We start from the raw sequence: 18721 nt of genomic DNA, 5'->3' as shown, positions 1-18721 counted from the left end.
AAGGTGAACAAGGCCCGAACCGAAGACAAGACCGAACTGAGAAATGAATTCCGAGCCGAACTGGCTCAGGCCGTCGACACCATAAGCAAGTCTGTGGCAGCCACCGTCCAAGCAGCCTTACAAACGCTCCGACAGGAGATCACCCAGATGGGCAACGAGCTCAACCAACGCATCTCCATCCTAGAAAGGGAAAAAGAGCAGGCAAGGAAAAAGCCAAAATACCCCATCAGAGAAGCCCAGATGAACGAGACTCTGGGAAGCCAAGATGGCGAATAAAATAGCAAAGAAGAAAGAAGCGACCGAAACCCTCAAAATTTGGCAGTGGAATTGCAGAGGAATAAATCGGAAACGGCAAAATTTACTTCACCTATGCACCCTACACCAACCTGACGTCATCGCGTTACAGGAAACAGAGACAAATAATATTACGATGCGTGGCTACAAAACGCACATTGCCCAAGGAAGGACCAGGACCGCCGTCCTCATCAAGAAGCACTACACGACGCAGCAGCACGAAATCAACCACAGAATCGAGCACACTCTGATTGAGCTGGTTCCTCCCAAGAAAACCCTGCAGAGCCTCTACATCCTGAATGTATACAGTCCTCCGCGCGACACACTAAAGGACTTGGACAAGTTACTGAGAGAAGTGAAGAAAGTCACCGACGGTCAGAAACTTCTCGTGGTGGGCGACTTTAACGCTCCACACGTGGCTTGGGGCTACCAATCAACCAACAAGAAGGGTATGGACGTGCACAACGCGGCACAACACCACCAGCTGACGTTGTGGACCGATCCTCTAATACCAACTAGAATCGGCAACAGTGTCTCCAGAGACACCAGCCCAGACCTGACCTTCTCCACTGGCTTCAGGCAAGTCGAGTGGTCGAGACTGGACGAGACTCTGGGCAGCGACCATCACATCATCCAGACCGAAATCATGCACCACAAAACCCCTGTGAGATTAGGTCAAGCCAAAATTACAGACTGGCCTGCTTTCCGCAAAGATGAACACCCCAGCAGCCTAGAGAACATCGAGGAGTGGACCAAGAACGTGATGGACTTGGTTACCAAGTACACAAAGACCATCCAACTCACTGCGGACAATCCCGAAGTCGACCCACACCTACTTCACCTCTGGGAGGCCAGGCGAGGACTTTTGAAGAGATGGAAGAAGCAGAAGAGAAACCGCAAACTCAAGATCCGCATTGCCGCAATCTCGCGGCAGGCGGAGGAGTATGCTGAAAAACTCGGACGTCAGAACTGGAATCAAGTGTGCGACCAGTTACAGGGAACCCTCACCAACCGAAAGACCTGGGCCATTTTAAAGACCCTTCTGGCGAAGACGGAATCAAAAGCTGTCACGGGGCAACACATACAAAGACTTATACACAACTTCCAGGGAACCGAAGAAGAAGCGCTCGAAGCCATCACTGCGAAATACATCGGAGACGAGCAACAACGGAAGACGCAGCCAGTCATTCACCCGGAGTACGAGGGGGAACCCAATCCAGATTTAGACCAACCTTTCACCAAGTCGGAGATCGTGGCAGCCATAAGAAATCTCACAAGAAACACGACGCCCGGCAGGGATAAAATTAACAACAAGACCCTCCGTAACCTGGACGACGGGGCGACGGAGAGTTTGCTAAAGTATATCAATGAAAGCTGGGAGACGGGCAGTATACCGGCTTCCTGGAAGCACGCGGACGTAACGATGATCCCGAAACCCGGCAAGCCTATCAACCTACAGAACCTGCGTCCGATCTCTCTTACGTCATGCGCGGGAAAACTCTTCGAGCACATGGTCCACAATCGTCTCTCGCCCTACCTGGAAGAAGGTGGGCACCTGCCGAACACTATGTTCGGTTTCCGGCCTAACCTCTCCACCCAGGACATTCTACTTCAGCTTAAAGAAGAAGTCATCGACGGCCTCAGCACATGCCACAAGAGTGCCATCCTGGCACTCGACGTGAAGGGAGCCTTCGACAACGTCTCACACGAAGCAGTGCTAAACAGCCTACAACATACCAACTGCGGACGGCGGACATACAACTACGTCCGGGACTTCCTGACGGGTAGAACGGCGACCATAGGCCTGGGGAATCTCAGGACCGAGAAGTTCCCAGTACCGCAGAAAGGAACCCCCCAGGGGTCGGTGATCTCCCCGTTGCTGTTCAATATAGCGATGAGGGGATTGCCGAACCTCTTGGAGAACATCAGGGGTATCCGTCACGCAATGTATGCAGACGACCTGACCATGTGGACGTGCACGGGATCGGCGGGCGAACAACAGGACGCCCTGCAGGAAGCCATCGACAGGACCGAGCATTATCTACACCACTGCGGTCTTTCATGCGCGCCGGAAAAGTCGGAGCTCCTGATCCTCAAAAAGAGGACAAGAGGGCGGCCTCCGCAGGACACACCTGACCCAACGTTGACACTAAATGGAGTCAACATACCCAAGGTGGACACACTTCGTATTCTGGGCCTCACTTTCCAGAAGGACGGTGCCGGTCTCGCCGCCATTAAAAAACTGCAAGCGACAGTTATCCAAGTCGCGCACTTGGTGCGAAGAGTGACAAACAAAAAGCACGGCCTGAAAGAGCAGGACACAATCAGATTAATACAAGCCCTGATAATCAGCAGAGTCACTTACGGCACCCCGTACCTGGGTCTCAAGAACAGCGAGAGAGACAAATTGAACACCCTAATACGAAAAACCTACAAGCTGGCACTGGGGCTTCCACCGACGACGTCGACGGAGAAGCTGCTCAGCCTGGGCATACACAATACTTGGGAGGAACTTGTAGAGGCCCACAAGACCAGCCAGATAGAGCGACTCAAGCTCACCAGCACAGGTAGGGACATGCTAATAAGACTGGGCTACCCAGTCGAATATGAGTCTACAAAACAGCGGGTTCCTCTACCCCTGAGGGAGAAGATCACGGTGGCCAGCATCCCGAGAAACATGCACCCTGAATACCACAAGGAAAGGAGGCGAGCGAGAGTGAAAGCTCTACGTAAGGCCTACGAAGGACCAAAACAAGGAGAAGTCCGGTACACCGACGCGGCAAAGTACAAGAACAGAGCGGCCCACGCTATCAGCGTGATCAACGGCCAAGGACAAGAGGTAGCTGCGGCCTCGGTAAACACTCCAGACATCGACTGCGCGGAAGAAACGGCGATAGCCCTGGCGGCCACTACGGGCCAGCGAGAGGAAGATGTAATCACAATCATCACCGACTCGCAAACAGCATGTAGAAATTACCAAAAGGGCCGCATTTCCAAACAAGCCGTGAGCATCCTCGAAAAACGAGACAATTTTCCTGAACTGTACATTGTCTGGGCCCCGGGACACGAGTCCCTGGCGGGTAATGTAGCGGCTAATGCCGCTGCCCGAGATCACATTCTCCGGGCTATCCCACCAGGTTCACGAGCACCGGTAGACCAACAAGATAGCGTCCCGAAAAGATACGCCGATATCCTGAGCCACTACAGGCTGAGTAGGAGGATCTATCCACCCCCGCATCCCCAGCTGACAAGAGAAGAGGCGGTGATGTTGCGAAAACTACAGACCGGCACATTCCCGCACGGCACCCTGCTACACGCGATGTACCCTACGAGCTATACCCACAAATGCGCTTTCTGCTCTAGGCCCAATACCCTCTACCACATGGTATGGGAATGTCAGCAAAACCCATCGACACCGCCCATCACCGGACCAACCGTCGAGCAGTGGGAGGCCCAGCTGACAAGCTCGAGCCCTGAAGACCAGCATCGCCTGGTGAGCAGGGCCAAGTTATCAGCTCAGGCCCACGGCATCCTGGACTAGGGAAGCCGCCCACCTCGGACGATTTTACCGTCGGCTCATTTCTACTAATAAAGTTTATTCCTCCTCCACTGCGACTCCGAGTATAAGCGCTGGCGTGGACGAGTGTTATTCATTACGATTTAGAATGAAACCGGCTTGGTCCCGTTTCGGTTACTGAGTCAATAACATATATTTATGACCTCTTCATGACGATGTTTTCATCCCAAATAAATGTTGTAAATTATATTGCTTGCTAGAAAGAGAAGCAATAATGATGCACATAGCCTTCATGGGGATTTCAACTGCCGTTGGCAAAACACTACCAAAGGGTCACTGCAAGTTCTTTTCAGGGTCAGAAGAGCATGGAGAGCAATTTGAAGCGGGGTTAACATATCGCAACGTATTCATTCTCCAGACATAGGTTACTCATACCATTAGAAATAGCCAAGTTGGTTACCTCCTTCTCTTAAATAAAATGAACTTCTTCGTGTCTATATATTTCAATATATAGTGTCCGTGCAAGGTTTTCGCAGTGGAACTGAACCGTCATCAACGCATGGGGACTGCTTCGTCCCCCCTCTCTAGCTGCGTGTAGGGCAAGAGGCAGACACCCCGGCTCGGTGGAATAGTTTTCAATTAATCGCAGTGGAAACTGAACAAAACATGTCTGTGGTGCTTCTAATGTGCTTGTCCTCATATCGTCGCACGTATGCGCACACTTGCGACGAAGCTTTTAGTCACACACAATAACATTTTAACTAAAGAGGTAGAGGCAACTCAAAATAAATGTCAAATATTTACAATATTTACAATATTTACAATCCTTGCACAAAGTAGTTCACCACTTTCCGTGCGAGCTCATCGCTCATCCCGCGGTAAACTACAGATTAAAACGTTTTTCGTACAACACTCAGCCTGTACAAAGAACAGTTCCGCACGATTACGATCAAGAATACAGCGTCGCACACGAGCGTCTGAGAGGACGACGTATTTTGGCTGGCGGAGACGCTTCTTCCGGCCAACGCGGCATTTTTTCTTTTTACTTCAATATCATTGTAAGGTGATGCTGCATCACGCCATTGGTTATCACCCAGATGGCGTAATCACACCTGACCAACGACCAGGGAAATGCTAAGTCCCTCGTGCTTGGAAATGAAGTATTAAATCACGGTAAGAACCGATGCCGTTTCGACACTTTCCGTTTGCACTGGAGTAACATTTTGAACTGGCGATGCGCCTTGTTTCTTCATCCGTCAAACAGTAGCCAGGTGTCCCTTGGTACGGCTGCAAGTTTTGTTCCGTGCCAGACAATTTCTGAAGACGCCAAGTACCTGCCACAAGCCGTCACAATTGTAACGTGGGCCGATTTGATGCGTAGAAAAACGAGCGATTTTCATTCGGCCGATTGCACCTGGATAGAACTCCGTCCTGCTGACGCGTCGCGCAGGCGTTCGACAATGCTCGGCCACCACGAGTACGCCGGTCCATCCTGCCGGGCGGGAGGCCATGGCCATGTTTACCTGAACGCCGTGCCACTGAACCGCCATCTTGCGCCGCTCCGACGGGCTGAACGCTCTCGGCGTCGCCCAACGCTTGGTTGGCGTTCTGCGTCGCCTCCAATTCTCGGCCGATTTCTTCGGCTTTATCCAAGGTCAAATGTTCTCAGTGAGCCAAAAACTTGTTCGATATGTGGGTTGGCAATTCCATTAATTATTTGATCTCGGATCCGGTCGTCGTACGTAGCATCGAATTTGGAAGCGAGCTATTTTTCCTTGAGGGCCGTGACGTGTTCCCTGAAACGCTCAAACGGCAGTTGCTTGGGCTTCTGAACAGATGTCTCTGCGCCAGGAGTTTGCCGAGAATAACCGATTCAAGAGCTTCAGCAGCTCCTCGTACTTGCTCGTGGTGGCCCTTGCCTCCGTAGTCGACGTACTGGGCGTCTGGGCAGCATTTCGTCATCCCGTTGCAGCGGTAGTTGTCGGCTGTGTCTCAGCCTGTTCTGCCGCGTCGTATTTCATTTAGCCTTCCCTGCCCAAAACGCTGATGAGAGCCGACGCTCGACACTCGTCCTCCCATCCACTCCCGCGCGCCGCTTTAATGTGTGCCTGGAAATTTTGCTTCCATCCGTACCAAGGAATCAGAGGAGGGCCAGGTAAGTCGAGGACAAGAGGAAGGTTTAAAAAGACTCCATTCTGTAGGGTTGCAAGCAGAAGTCTACGGCTAGGGAATCCGAAGGAAGCAGGCAATAGGCGTCTCCGAAGATGACCCCAGACGAAGAAGGCCTAGGCCGACGCCAGCTGCAGCATTCGCAGAAGCTCCGAAGGCATGCGAGGAAAGAGTATGGGAGCGAAGTAGATAAGTAAAATTGTCACTTACGGCGTTTGAGACAGCAGGTTCTTCTAAATCCTCGTCGCCATTCTGTACCGTCTCACGTAAAGCCGGTCGACGGAGGGGCCTCGCGTTCGAGAGGACGACGCAGTGAAGTTGGCGGAGACGCCTGTTCCGGGTGAGAGAGCCTGGCCAACGTGGCGTTTATTCGACTTGCATAGCATTTTAAAGGCACGTTGCGTCATGCCACTGGCTATCACACAAGTGGCGTGATCACACCTCATTGGTGGCCCTCAGGTGGCGTGATCACACCTCATTGGCCTATTGAATTCATACAAACGCACCGACATGGAGGTCGTGGCTCCATCATGCGATCACTGCAGATAATTGTAGCGAGTGATACTTATGACAGCAGAGCGCAGCACGAGTCAAGCAAGAACATCAATTTAGATTCTAAGTGCGGACGCTGCCGCTGCAAAACGCAACTCTAGCTTCCACAGCGTTGCACCTGATTTTCCGAGACGGAGCATAGGTAAGGACACTTGCGAGACGCTCTCGACACGATCAAGTAGCAACAACGCGCGTACACCGGCCCTGTGATGGCAGCGGATACCTATCGACGGGACGACGCCTAATTATTGCCAAGAATCAAGCTCAAAGCACCCAACACCTACACAAACGCCCCAGAGTTGCAGCGCTTACCTTGAAATGCTGTCCTTGATGAAGCGTCGAGCCTACAGACAGGAGTAGAAGGATCCTGGAACAGGAGCACCGAACAGACGAATGGTTGGTTGCGGCAACGGGGGCTTACCTCGAGGGCTTGTTCCACGCGCCCGTGCCAGCGCGAGGTACGATCTACTAGATGTATATGTAGAGCCTAGATGTTACACTCTAAAAACTAAGAGAGTGCCGGGCACTCCCTTTGAGGGAGTAGCGGCTTGTCCCATATTTCACTCTCTTTTCGAGAGTAGATCGACCCTCTTTGAGAGAGAGTAGGTCAACTCCTGTTGACAGAGTTTTGTTACTCCGCCGCAAGGGATTGCTAGTACTCTTCTGCAGAGTGATAATACTCTTCCCACAGGGAGTGCTAGTACTCTTCCGCAGAGTGGTAATACTCTCACCGTAGGGGTAATGGCACTCCACCAGACCGAGTACTTCTACTCCCCCAAACAGAGTGCAACTACTCTTCCCAATACCCTCTTAGCGAAGTCCTGGCCACGCATGCAGGCAGGAAATCAGATCAAATTAGGGTTCGCTGATACACCGTTCTCTAGGCGGCTCCTCAGACTCAGTGGCCCAATTCCAAGCGGCCTTCAGAATAGGCGTGAGCAATGTTATGCAGGATTTTAAAGTCATTTTTCCTGGCTATTTGCTGCCTACCATGAGTCGTGACGGCTCGTAATCGGCCTATGCGTATGTGTCCCGAACGCCACTGCGGAGAAAAAAAAGCTAATTCACATTTAATCCGCAAATATTTTCGCATATTTCACAATCAGGAGACACATAATCTAATTAGAACACAATAGTCGACGGAATCACACACTTATGGAGAACCACATTGCTCTATACATCACGTGGATTCGAACCCACGTACACTCGCATCTATACAATTCAAAGCACACATCCTAACCATTATACCACAAAGCCACCACGCTCAGTCGTGTTGTTTTAGAGCTTATATACATAACAAATGTATTTGAGGAATCGGCTGCGGTGGTTGGAGTTTCTCTGCAGTGTGCTGTGCTGTTGTGTACTGGAATACGTTTGCGTTTGCATCATTTCCATTCCTTGCTACGACTAACGGAGGAATACAACGTAGACGACGACGTGAGAACTATTCACGGCTTGTCGTCACCCCAGGAAAATAACAAATGTGCCGTTCAGCTCACGATCGAGTGCTTTTCCAGTCCATGCATTATATGTTCTCCGAAATTACGCGGGTACAAAGTATCGTGCCAACCATCCACGTATGTGAATTTAAGTCGCGCGTATACTGGTGAGCATTTCTGTTTATTTTTTCCGCCAGTTCCATTCGTATGTGGTCAACTGCGATGCCAGTACCAGGCATTTCGACGTGCCTCACGCTGCCGTGTAGGCGTTCTTTTCAGGTGCATTAGTTTAGAGTTTGGTTCAGTCCGCTGTGAGCTGTTGTCCTGCATTAGCAGCGGATCGTTAGCGTTTTGAAGAGCACGCATTCCAGCATTTGGAGACTGCTTATGCCGATAGCCGCGTCACATGCATTGGCACGCATGTTTAAATGAGTAATGTGTCCACTTGTTACGCGTGCACTGCTCGTATCCTGTGGCAGTGCTCGTTCTAAAAGCTTCGAAGACCATCTACATTCATACGTGTGTTCAATATATATGCACAGGATAGACTTGCCGGCTAGTTGGTTGAGCATTTTAGAAGAAACAGCGCAACACAAGGACGACGCAAAAACATGGACAACACCACGAAGCGCTGGTGTGGTCGATGCTTTTTTTCGTTCTGGTGTTAGCGCTGTTTCTTCTTCCACGATACACGCACACCACAGGTACGCGAAAGTTTAGGAGTATAGGGCGTTAACTTTGTTTTCCCCGTTTCCTCTCAGTGTCAATGGCACAATGCGTTGCCCGAAATAGCGCACGCTTACCCCCATATTCAGAAATGCATCATAACTTGAAGCCCATGCTTGACTTGATCTAAATGACGCAAGTCGTGAACGCACCAAAAGAAAGGCAGTGAGCGTCTGGGGGACGTTCGCACCAGGCGTCGTTTATATAAAGTCAAGCATGGGCTTTGTATTAATATACATTTCTGAATACGGGGGTTAGTCATCTACTTCTCACAGAAAATGTCGAAGAAACGCCCACCAAAACCAGGCACATTCGTAAACCTAACTAGGCAATACGAAGCTCCATAGAAAAAGAGTGGTATTAAAAGCTTTCAGTATTTTTCTTTACTCCAAAATGGTTGCGCTCTCGTGGTTTCAATGTACAGAGATGATGCAGCGTTAGCTAAAAAGCATGAATTTCCGAACTCCATGCCAAAATAAGCTTGTAAAATTATTTAGGTGCTAGAAACCAGGGTTTGTAGCGATCCTTGAAAACCCTTTATTTCTAAAATGCCATTTTCAAGGCATTGAAAAGCCTGGAATTTTTAGAAGTACTGGAAAGTCCTTAAATTTGTACACTTGGCTAGACATAGCAGACATTGCCAAGTGTTTTTTTTTTCCCTTCTGTGACATTCTTCGCATGTCACAGAGAATTGTCTGTGGAGGTAATAGAAGGAAAGCGACATCCTTAAAGTTCAAATTACAAAGGAGCTGCAGATACCAGTTTTAGGCACATGGAACCGGCGACAAATGTACTTGGAGGAGCAGAAGCAGGAAGCTCAACGGTTGAGGCATTCAAAGAAAAGCTGTGATGAGTAAATTGAGAGCTACAGACACAATAAAAGATCACCTTTCTCCGGTGCTGTGTTGTTCCGCGATCTTGAGCGCGCGCGCGCGCGGTGGAGAACTCCGAGTGAAAAAGTAGAGCGCTCGCTACGCGTTCCTTTGAACTGCGGCGGCCTGTTCTCTTAGAAGCAAAACGATGTGTTCTTTGCTCAGCGTGCATGAATGATACATTGCCATGTTCGGGGCCAGCCACCTACAGTTGAAGCAGAAGATCACGCTACGTTTTGTTCTCTATTGCCGCAAGAGTAGAACTACTCTCTCTCTCTGAAGGGGGAGAGTGAAAAGCACATTTCACTCTCTCCTTGGTGAGAGAGTGAACAATGCATTTCACTCTCCTCGACATTTTGCGAGAGTAAAACGACGCTTTGAAGAGTGAACCGGCCGCTTCACTCCTGCGATACCCTTCCTAGTTTTTAGAGTGTAGCGATGATGATGAAATGGTCAATTATACCGTAACTGACTTCCTCCTCTGTCCCTACCTTCACCCCAATGGATCCACTTCAAGGGGGCGGAAAGCCTTTATGGTTATTTAATTAAACTCTCACAAGAACAGCAATATAGCAACACAATAACAACAACATTAAGCGACGAAAAGGCAGAAATAGTTGCACAGTGCATGCCAACACCAGGCAGGCAAATTCCTAATTCCTCTTTAGAACACACGGGGAAGGTGGGAGATGGAAATTCAAGACGATGAGCAAAACGAGGACAAGGTGAAAGCAGGAGCCAACGTTTCGACAAGTGTATTTTTCTTCTTCAAGGCAACATATCATTTCCTCGCCACAGTATATATAGGTGGCGTTCTTCTGCATACATTCTTTCACGCGAGCCGAAGGTTAAAAAATGCGGTTAAGTGTTTCCATTTCAAGACACATTGGCTGGCGCGGACAATCTGTCTCGTGCAGCACTTTGCAAACTAAGCGAAGCGTTTCACGACTGCCTGGTTAATTGTGATGTGTGGGCGGGGTTCACAGCAGCCGCTGCAGACGAACCTCTGCTAATGCAATGCTCCGTCCATGCAGGCGATGCGCTTTACTCTGGCGCCATCTCGCAGCCATCGCCGCCACAAAGCACTCGTCATGCGGAGCACCATGCTTTTATTCTCACGCTTTCACCGCACCCTCCCCCGCTTTCGTCCTCGCAAGCTCTTCACTATCGCCACATTTAATTTTCTGCTTCACTTCGTGTCGGTCTTTGATCCTTCGCCGTTGTGCTCGTTTGCTTGGTTACGCCGACACTCGCGCTATGAGGCCGTAAAGAATCAGGTCTATAGACACCGGCTTAGTTGTGGGAGCAGCATTCATTGACCGAACTACAGCATTTGGTACTCTGAACCATTCTGTTCTTTTGTATCAACTGCAGTGAACTATGCAATCACTGGTACTTCATGGCTAGATAACTAATGGGTCTCAAGTTGTATTTGGCAATGACCACCTTTTATTGGCTAACTTTATCATATTTGATGTTCCTCAAGGTTTATCATTAGGTCTCATACTGTTTCTGTTCATAAACAATCGACCTGATGCGCTTACCAGTTACGAGTTCGTCCTGTATGTCGATGACACATTCATTTATTCATCTCACTAGTGATTGACCGTGTTGCAAGATCGCTGACCGTGTTGCAAGATCAGCTGTACGCTGAACTTGGCAATATCAACAGGTGGTGCTCACTAAAGCACCAAATTATCTTCAAATCAGTTTTTCAAGAACATGTTTTGTTTTGTTTTTAATATAACCTTCAAACAACAATTCCACCTCCCCTACAGGTGTATCATTAAGTAATCATGTCCTGCCAATATCTTACGGTGTTACAATTTTGGGATTCATTTTAGACAAGATATTAAATATGCATGCTTAACTCGCTTCTAACATAAATTTCATTTTGTATTCACTTGACAATCAAAACACGCAGGTATTTTCAACCTAATACTCTTCGCTCATTGCATCATTCATACATACATACATTGCCATTTATCATACTATAAGCAGACGCTGCGCAGACGACGCTAAGAATCGCCTAAGAATTTGTGCGGGTTTCACAGTGCTGCAACAAGCCAGCTATTTTACTCTTTAGCACCAACACTACATCCAGTGTTTATTTATTTATTTACACAATACTGCAGGCAGCAATGCTGCCTAAGGAGTAGAGGGATTACAAAAGGTGCTTTTTCAACATATTTTAAAATGAAACATGAGATGCGCATTGAACAATACATTCTGGTAAATGATTCCATTCTTCGCTCGTAAGTGAAAAAAATGATTTCTGAAAGATTTTAGTGCGGGCAAATTCTGACTGGCAATTCGCCAGTCATGCAGGCGGAGGACAAAGCCGGTCCGCACCACGCTTCGTGGTCAGACCGGATCGTACGAAGGCGAGTACACACTTGGGTCTTGTCGGGCACAAAGCAAACACTGCGATGTACGGACTACATCTGCATTTAGCTGCGGCCTGCTACGTAGCGCAGATACGGCAGGGTACCCTAACGAGTCCACTGGCTCAGCGCTGTGCTGCTCGCTCATGACAACTGCGTTTGGCTTAAGTTTGGCGCGTCGCAGGTGCCAAAATAGGGGGAGTGGTGTCTACATTAATATCCAAAATTAAATGTGAACTGTGCGCCACGGTGACATATAGACGGCGGTGCCTTGTGAGCACGCCTCGCTCTGTCGTAACTTTGGCAGTTAAAGGCCTCCGCTTCTGGTGAATGCATCGAAGTACTTTTCGTGACAAAGTTTTTATCAAATAGCCTATTTTAACTTCGAATGCTTTCCTCCACTTCGATAAACATGTAAGTGGTTCAGGGCCCGCTTAGGTTTCTCTGAATTCGTAAACTTTACGTAAAATTGGTAGAGTTGATATATACATTAACAGCTTGTGATAAAAACCAAGGAAGTGTATTTGAATTAACAAAAAGCAATCACTTACTGCACTGTGGTGTTCCTCATTTAGTTGATCAACTTTCTGCTTGCTCGGCACGATCAGCCTCAGGCAGTCGACTGCGAACACTTCTCCTGGTTGGGTCATATCGGAGAACCTGCGTGGCGGTGGTTCACACTGATTATTCGCCTAGCGATGCCTGCGGTGTCGACAGCGGATTTTTCGCGACACTGAGCCTTTAGCGTACATGACAGGAGTGTGGCGCAAAGATGACCCGAAAAGCTCTAGTCAAATTTACGCTGCATTGCCTGTGCACAGTGCCCTCTCGACGCCGTGACTAGGCGCGAGCCCCCACAAATGGAGTGCAGGAGCTGGTGGGCAGGGAGCAGGCGGGGAGAATGTTTGCGAAGAAATAGAGAGAGGGGAGGCTGTTCTGCGACCTACAACGCTAGAACTCAGAATGGCGCCCAAGCGTGCACTTAGTGCCGAGGAGACAAAGGCTCGCAGAAAGCGTCGAGCAGAGCACCCAGGGTAACATTGCATATCACGACTGTCGTATGCGGTCAATACATCACCGCCCATCAACGCAAACAGGAGACAAAGCTTCACTTAATTACATCGATTCCCACAGGGCGTTGTATCTGCATATTTTTACCTTCCAACTTTTCATACTTACATATTAAATGTGCAAAACAGTAACAATGAAAACTTTATTGGCACGGCTGTGCACTATCTCCGGGGCCGCCCCACAAAAGGCGCCACATTTTTCCACAGGATCCTGATTCTTACTGTCTTCTGGACGCTTTGTTTCGCATTATAACCGATTCCCATATGCGGTAGCTATTGGCCAATAGCTGACGTCAATCAACAAGGGTGTTTGGATCAGTGCGCTTCTTCCTACTGTTAATGTGCATATATTTTGACAAAGTTCAATAAGCAGGCTGAAGTAAGCGAAGATGTGCTTTTAAATTTCGATGATAATTGCGTACTTCCGGAAGACGGTCACCTTCAGACGAGATTCACCCTCAGACGGTCGCTTAAGTTCTCCACACCAACTGTCCGCCTCCTGGCATATAATACAATAGTTCGTCCTACTTTAGAATATGCAATAATCATTTGGGACCCCTACACAAAAACAAATATTGAGAAATTAGAAAGAATTCAAAAGAAAGCTGTCAGATTCATCTACAATTCTTACGGTCGAACATCTATAACAGATCTCCTTAAACGTAGTGGCTTCTCTTCGATTACAAAACAAAATCGTGTCTCCCGATTAAAATTCTTTTTTCAACTAATGAATGGCCACTACCATATTGATACCTCACACATCTTAACACCTTTAACTGGTTATACTGCTCGTCATAAACACTCCCTAGCAGTAACCCCGTTAACACCGCACAACAACTGCTTCAAATATTCTTATTTTACAAGAACAATAGTTGATTGGAATAAACTTCCTAATAAAGTCGTTACAGAAAATTCTTTATCTCGTGTTCAGGCGCACCTGCACTCATGAATCAACCGCGCATACTTTATTTGCTCCTTTTTCCATGCATTTTGTCCTTTTGCCATTTTCGAATTCAAGCGTCGGCATGATTGCTTAAACTGTATGTTTTTGTGGATGTACTTGTATGTTCCCACCCTGCTAAGATCTTGTAAAAGATCGCAGTATCTAGAAATAAATAAATAAATAAATAAATTAACAAGCACGGTTTCACGCTTGCACAGGTAAGCATGAGCACACCTCGCACAACGACCGCGGAATCTTACGATCAAAACGCTGCAATGAAGAAGCGTGACAGCGGCAGCGAGCGAACTGACCTTCATTATGCGAAAAACGGTGAGGAGTGCAGACAGGACACAAGGGAAGAGAAGGCGCTCGTATTGTCCACCTCTCTTCTCTTGTGTCCTTTCTGCACGCCTCACCTTTTTTTTGCATAATGAATCCTTACCAACTAGCTCAGCTTTCTGTCGTTCTAAGAATCGACCTTCGTGCTGTCTCTCGTTGCAACGGCAAAGAAGAGTCGTAAGGACATCGCGTACGATGCTACCGGCACTCCGTGTACTCAGTCCACTTCGCAGATCGCTTGCATGATGCGGCACCCGCGCGACCGCGCCGTAAGCAGCAGCCACCGGAGTAGGACGCCCCCCTCTCCCTCCCTCTCCTCCTCCTACTGTGCCTCGCGCGCGACAGAAGACGGCGCGATTCCGCCACGCCGTCCTCCGTCGCGCGGGCCAAATTGAGCCGCGATCGTCGGCTGAGCCTCGCGAACGTTCACTCGCGCGTACATCGTACGGCGCTCGTCGAAGACGCTATCGCGTTTGGAATTTGTGCGGAACATCAAGGCGACAGCGACGGCATAAATGCGCCTAGAGTTTCCATATAATTGTTATCGCAACAAAAAGAGAACGGACAAGCCACGGTTATAGTCCTTCTCGTTAACAATTTTTTTCAGCGGCATTCCTACTGCCAGTTGCGCATGCAGCAGGAATTTGTCTGAATAAGCGTGCTCGGAGCAAGAATCGCTCTAGTGTAATTTCACATTGACCAAATTTCAAGAATGTCTTGAAAGACCTACCAGAGGAACTTTGCCGCAAAAATATCTTAACGCTAGTGCATTGTATGCCCCTTTACACGAAGATCCGTCGGCGTCGGCGCCACCGAAAGATGATACCAAAACTGCCTCGCGTCGCAAAGAGTAAAAACGCGTCAAGAATGCTCGAATTGACATCAAACTTCTCGGGGGGTTTCTGTAAACAAAGTAAATTAATGGCTTCGAAAAGGAAATGTACATTTAGGTCTGGATGGGAACTAACCCTTGGCCTCCGGGATGCGAGATGAGCACCCTTCGCCGACGCCACTTCGGCTCCACGGTTCTGGCTGACTCAAGGTGCGCCTATAGTGCGTGCTCTCATGAGTGTGTTCATGCGTGGAAAGTGCATGAACACACTCATGACATTCCTAGGTTCTACGAACGGCAAATGCTTTCGCATTCCCACATGTAAGCAGTCTTTAGTGTCTCTGCCAGATAACGTTCTTCTTATTTAAACGCAGCCTTTAATAACGTAGAACGAATTCAAATTCCCAAACTTTACGCAACATTTTGTATAGTTGACTTCGTTAATAGCTTCTCAGAACTAAAAGAAAGGTATATCTGTATAAACAGAAAACAGTCACATACCCCGAAGGGCAATGCCGCATCGTGGAGGGGACCTATCTGCTCCCGTTTGGGGACGCAATGCCGGTTGAGGATTACGAGCGTTTCCATCCCAAGTTCCTGAAAAATAAAGAATCAGAATTTAAGGCGTGTATTTGTCACCGAGAATTGGAACCGACATTCACGGCTTGAAACCCGATACCAGCGTCCGTAGAACACCAAACCGCTAGAAGACTCGACAGCTCCAAGAGGTTCTTACCTTTGGGATTCCTGGAGGTTGTTCTGGAAAAAGCCACCGAACAAGCGGCCTCACGCGCTTCTGACCACGCGCGGCGTTCCCCGGGCAAAAGCGCTGGAGAAGGCGACCCACTACAGCGTCCCTGTTCTTCGCATCAATTACCCCGGGGAACGAACAGGCAGCCGACCGGCGACCTAACAGCTCCTCAATTAGAGTGAATCGTAGTATACGGCTTGAGGCGCTCGACGTTGACTATGTCTCGTCCACGACGGCGCATGTCCGAAGGCGGTTCAACGGGTTCGATCACGTAGTTGACGGGGATACGCGTTCGAAGACACGGTAGCGCGCTTCGTACTTGGGTAGCGCTTTCGAAGAGAGCCAGGTGCAGCGGAAGGAAGCGAGAGCCACACAAGCGTTCCAGGAAGGAAGGTCGGTGCAGAAGTGGTGTCACCGCCAGCCCGTGTGGAAGAATTGTGTCGTTGGTGTGCCACAGGGGCCCACCGCAAAGTAAGAAAACGGGTGGAAAGCCGGTACGGCTTCGAGTGCCGGTGTTCTACGCGTAGGCCACGAAGGGCAGAATGATGTCCCAATTTGTGCGGTCGGAGGCGACGTGCGTGGCAAGTATGTTGCCGAGCGTACGGTTGAAGAGCTTCGTAAGGTACCTGGTTTAAGGACGGTGCGCCGTAGTCGTACGATGAACGAAATTGACATGGCACTCTTTAAGAATCCTTTCAATTACTTCGAGCAGGCAGACGCTTCCGCGATGACTGAGCAGTTCCTGAGGTGGCCATGACGAAGGGTGAATCGACGAAGCAGGAAAGAGGCAACATCGGGCACTGCCGGGTGGGCGGCAGTTTCGGCGTACCGCGCGAGGTGGTCGACTGCCACAATGTGGGCCAGTGTTTTCCATCCGTTCGGTGCCGCCAGCTTTGCTGCCGTGCTAGCCTCACGTTCCCTGGATATTTTCTTGCATACCGTCGATAACGTGCGTCCGCCAGCTCAACGCGGTCAAGTTGTTGAACTTATTCAACCTTGCGGGCTTCTTTCGACTTTGGCCTACCTTTGTTGGGCACACGTCAGTGGTTGTTCACCGTATTGACACCGGTCACAATGCTCCGCTGCGCCAGCGTCAATACCCTGTTCCCACAGCCGAATACCTTGTCTGTGACGAACACGTTGACGACATGCTGAAACGGGGTGTGATCCAGCATCCCACAGACCTTCGGCGTCTTCGGTTGTGCCGGTGCGGAAAAAAGATGGCTCAATCAGATTGTGCGTCGATTACCGCCGGCTTAACAAGATTAGTCGCAAGCATGTATCGACGCGCATCGACGACGTCCTGGATTGCCTGCAAGAAGCAGAGTTCTCTTCGTTGGATCTGCGCCCCGGGTACTGGCAAGTGCCGATGGCCGAAGCCTGTTGGGAGAAACGCCGAGACGTACTTGTGAAACGTCTGTATGCCATCTGGCCTATACAGTCCGAGTCGGAGCGACGAAGCAAACTGTCACCTCACATAGCAAATGCTCAGAACACACGAGTCCCCCAATCACAGTCGCGGCACTCTCCCGAGCCGCGTTCGATGCGACGCCGCAGCGCGTTTGATGCAGCGCTACCAAGCCTTCGACGCAACGCCGCAGCGCGTTGGATGCAGCGCTACCAAGCCTTCGATGAAACGCTGCCGCGCGTTCGATGAAACACTCCTTCCCAACTTTTCTACGAGTGGCTCTACCGCAGCACTTGCGCAGCGTGCGGCATATCAATTTCACGGTGCTCAGAGTTCTCGTCTCTTTTCAGAAAAGTCCTTCTCAAATTATCGGCATGTCCGTATCGCACGCGGCTTCCGACAATTACCAAATATGTACGTAGTGACTTCACTCGTGTCACTTTTCCTGGCAACCATTTAATAACTTGACCTCGCACTGAGCGCACCAAAACAGAATCACCGACAGAAATTGACCGTGACATTTCGCGCCGATCGTCTGCAGCACTTTCACTCTCGGCCTTGTCCAGGAATTCCATACTAACATTTAGCAGGAGCTATGTTAGCCGAGTTCCCAGTTTGCGTCGCAGAAAGAGATCAGCAGGGCGTTTTACCCGTGAAAGTATGGGGAGTAGTCTGATAAGAAAACAAAAAAAGAGTAGTTTGCAATTCTGTGAACGGCGCCCACGCGTCAATCATGTGCAGCCTCTCGCGACCTCCCGATTAACGACGCAATCGTGCCACACTTCGCTGCGTTTGAAGCGTGCAGCACGAGACATGTTCTCCACACGAGCCTATTTATCGCGAAATGATGATACGTATAGAGCGTGCCCATTTTTCGCATTAGGGTGTATTGGAATCTCGGGTATACTTTATTTTACTTTAACATCTATTGGAATGAGGCCGTTCTGCTGTTTGGATTCGAACTTCTGACCCAGCGCTTGGTATTGGCGGCGAGGAGTTACGGAGTCGCCATCTAGCGGAAGCGCCTCGCTTGCGTAGTATGAGGGATCACGCGGCGCGCTCCTCATAGGTTTTGCTGTCAGCGCTGACTGAAAACCACGCGGGAGCTCTCCCGGACATTTCTGTAAGTACTTTCGAAACGAGAGAAGTTTTTTACTCTCTAAGTAATAATCTTGGGCAAACTGAAAGCACACAATCGTTTACAGACGCTATCTGTTTACCGAATACGTACAGTGAACGCCACTGCGCGCAGTCGCCGCGATGGAGTCTCCCGAACCGGCTTCTTGCGTGAAAGGCAGGTAAACGCTGAGAGCAAGCTATGTGAGGAGGAATAAACTTTATTAGTAGAAATGAGCCGACGGTAAAATCGTCCGAGGTGGGCGGCTTCCCTAGTCCAGGATGCCGTGGGCCTGAGCTGATAACTTG

General features: G+C 49.4%; 1 protein-coding gene across 3 annotated transcripts in view; it reads right to left on the bottom strand.

Moving 5' to 3' along the window:
- LOC135915465 (uncharacterized) overlaps positions 1 to 18465 on the bottom strand; it is a 36763-nt gene extending 18298 nt beyond the window's left edge. For all 3 annotated transcript variants that reach the window (XM_070534118.1, XM_070534120.1, XM_070534119.1), the window contains exons 1-3: positions 15639 to 18465; positions 12505 to 12613; positions 6845 to 6899 (exon numbers count right to left, since the gene is read on the bottom strand). Coding sequence is in view for 2 of the 3 variants with exons in the window: in XM_070534120.1 (XP_070390221.1) it covers positions 6845 to 6899; positions 12505 to 12613; positions 15639 to 15658 (184 nt within the window). In the remaining variant the exon portion in view is untranslated. The remainder of the gene's footprint in view (positions 1 to 6844; positions 6900 to 12504; positions 12614 to 15638) is intronic.
- Between the last annotated feature and the right edge of the window lie 256 nt (positions 18466 to 18721).

This window comes from Dermacentor albipictus, chromosome 2, assembly GCF_038994185.2.
Source record: "Dermacentor albipictus isolate Rhodes 1998 colony chromosome 2, USDA_Dalb.pri_finalv2, whole genome shotgun sequence".
Classification (NCBI taxonomy): domain Eukaryota; kingdom Metazoa; phylum Arthropoda; class Arachnida; order Ixodida; family Ixodidae; genus Dermacentor; species Dermacentor albipictus.
Note: the sequence above shows the minus strand (reverse complement) of the source record. Positions and strands in the feature narration are given on the sequence as shown.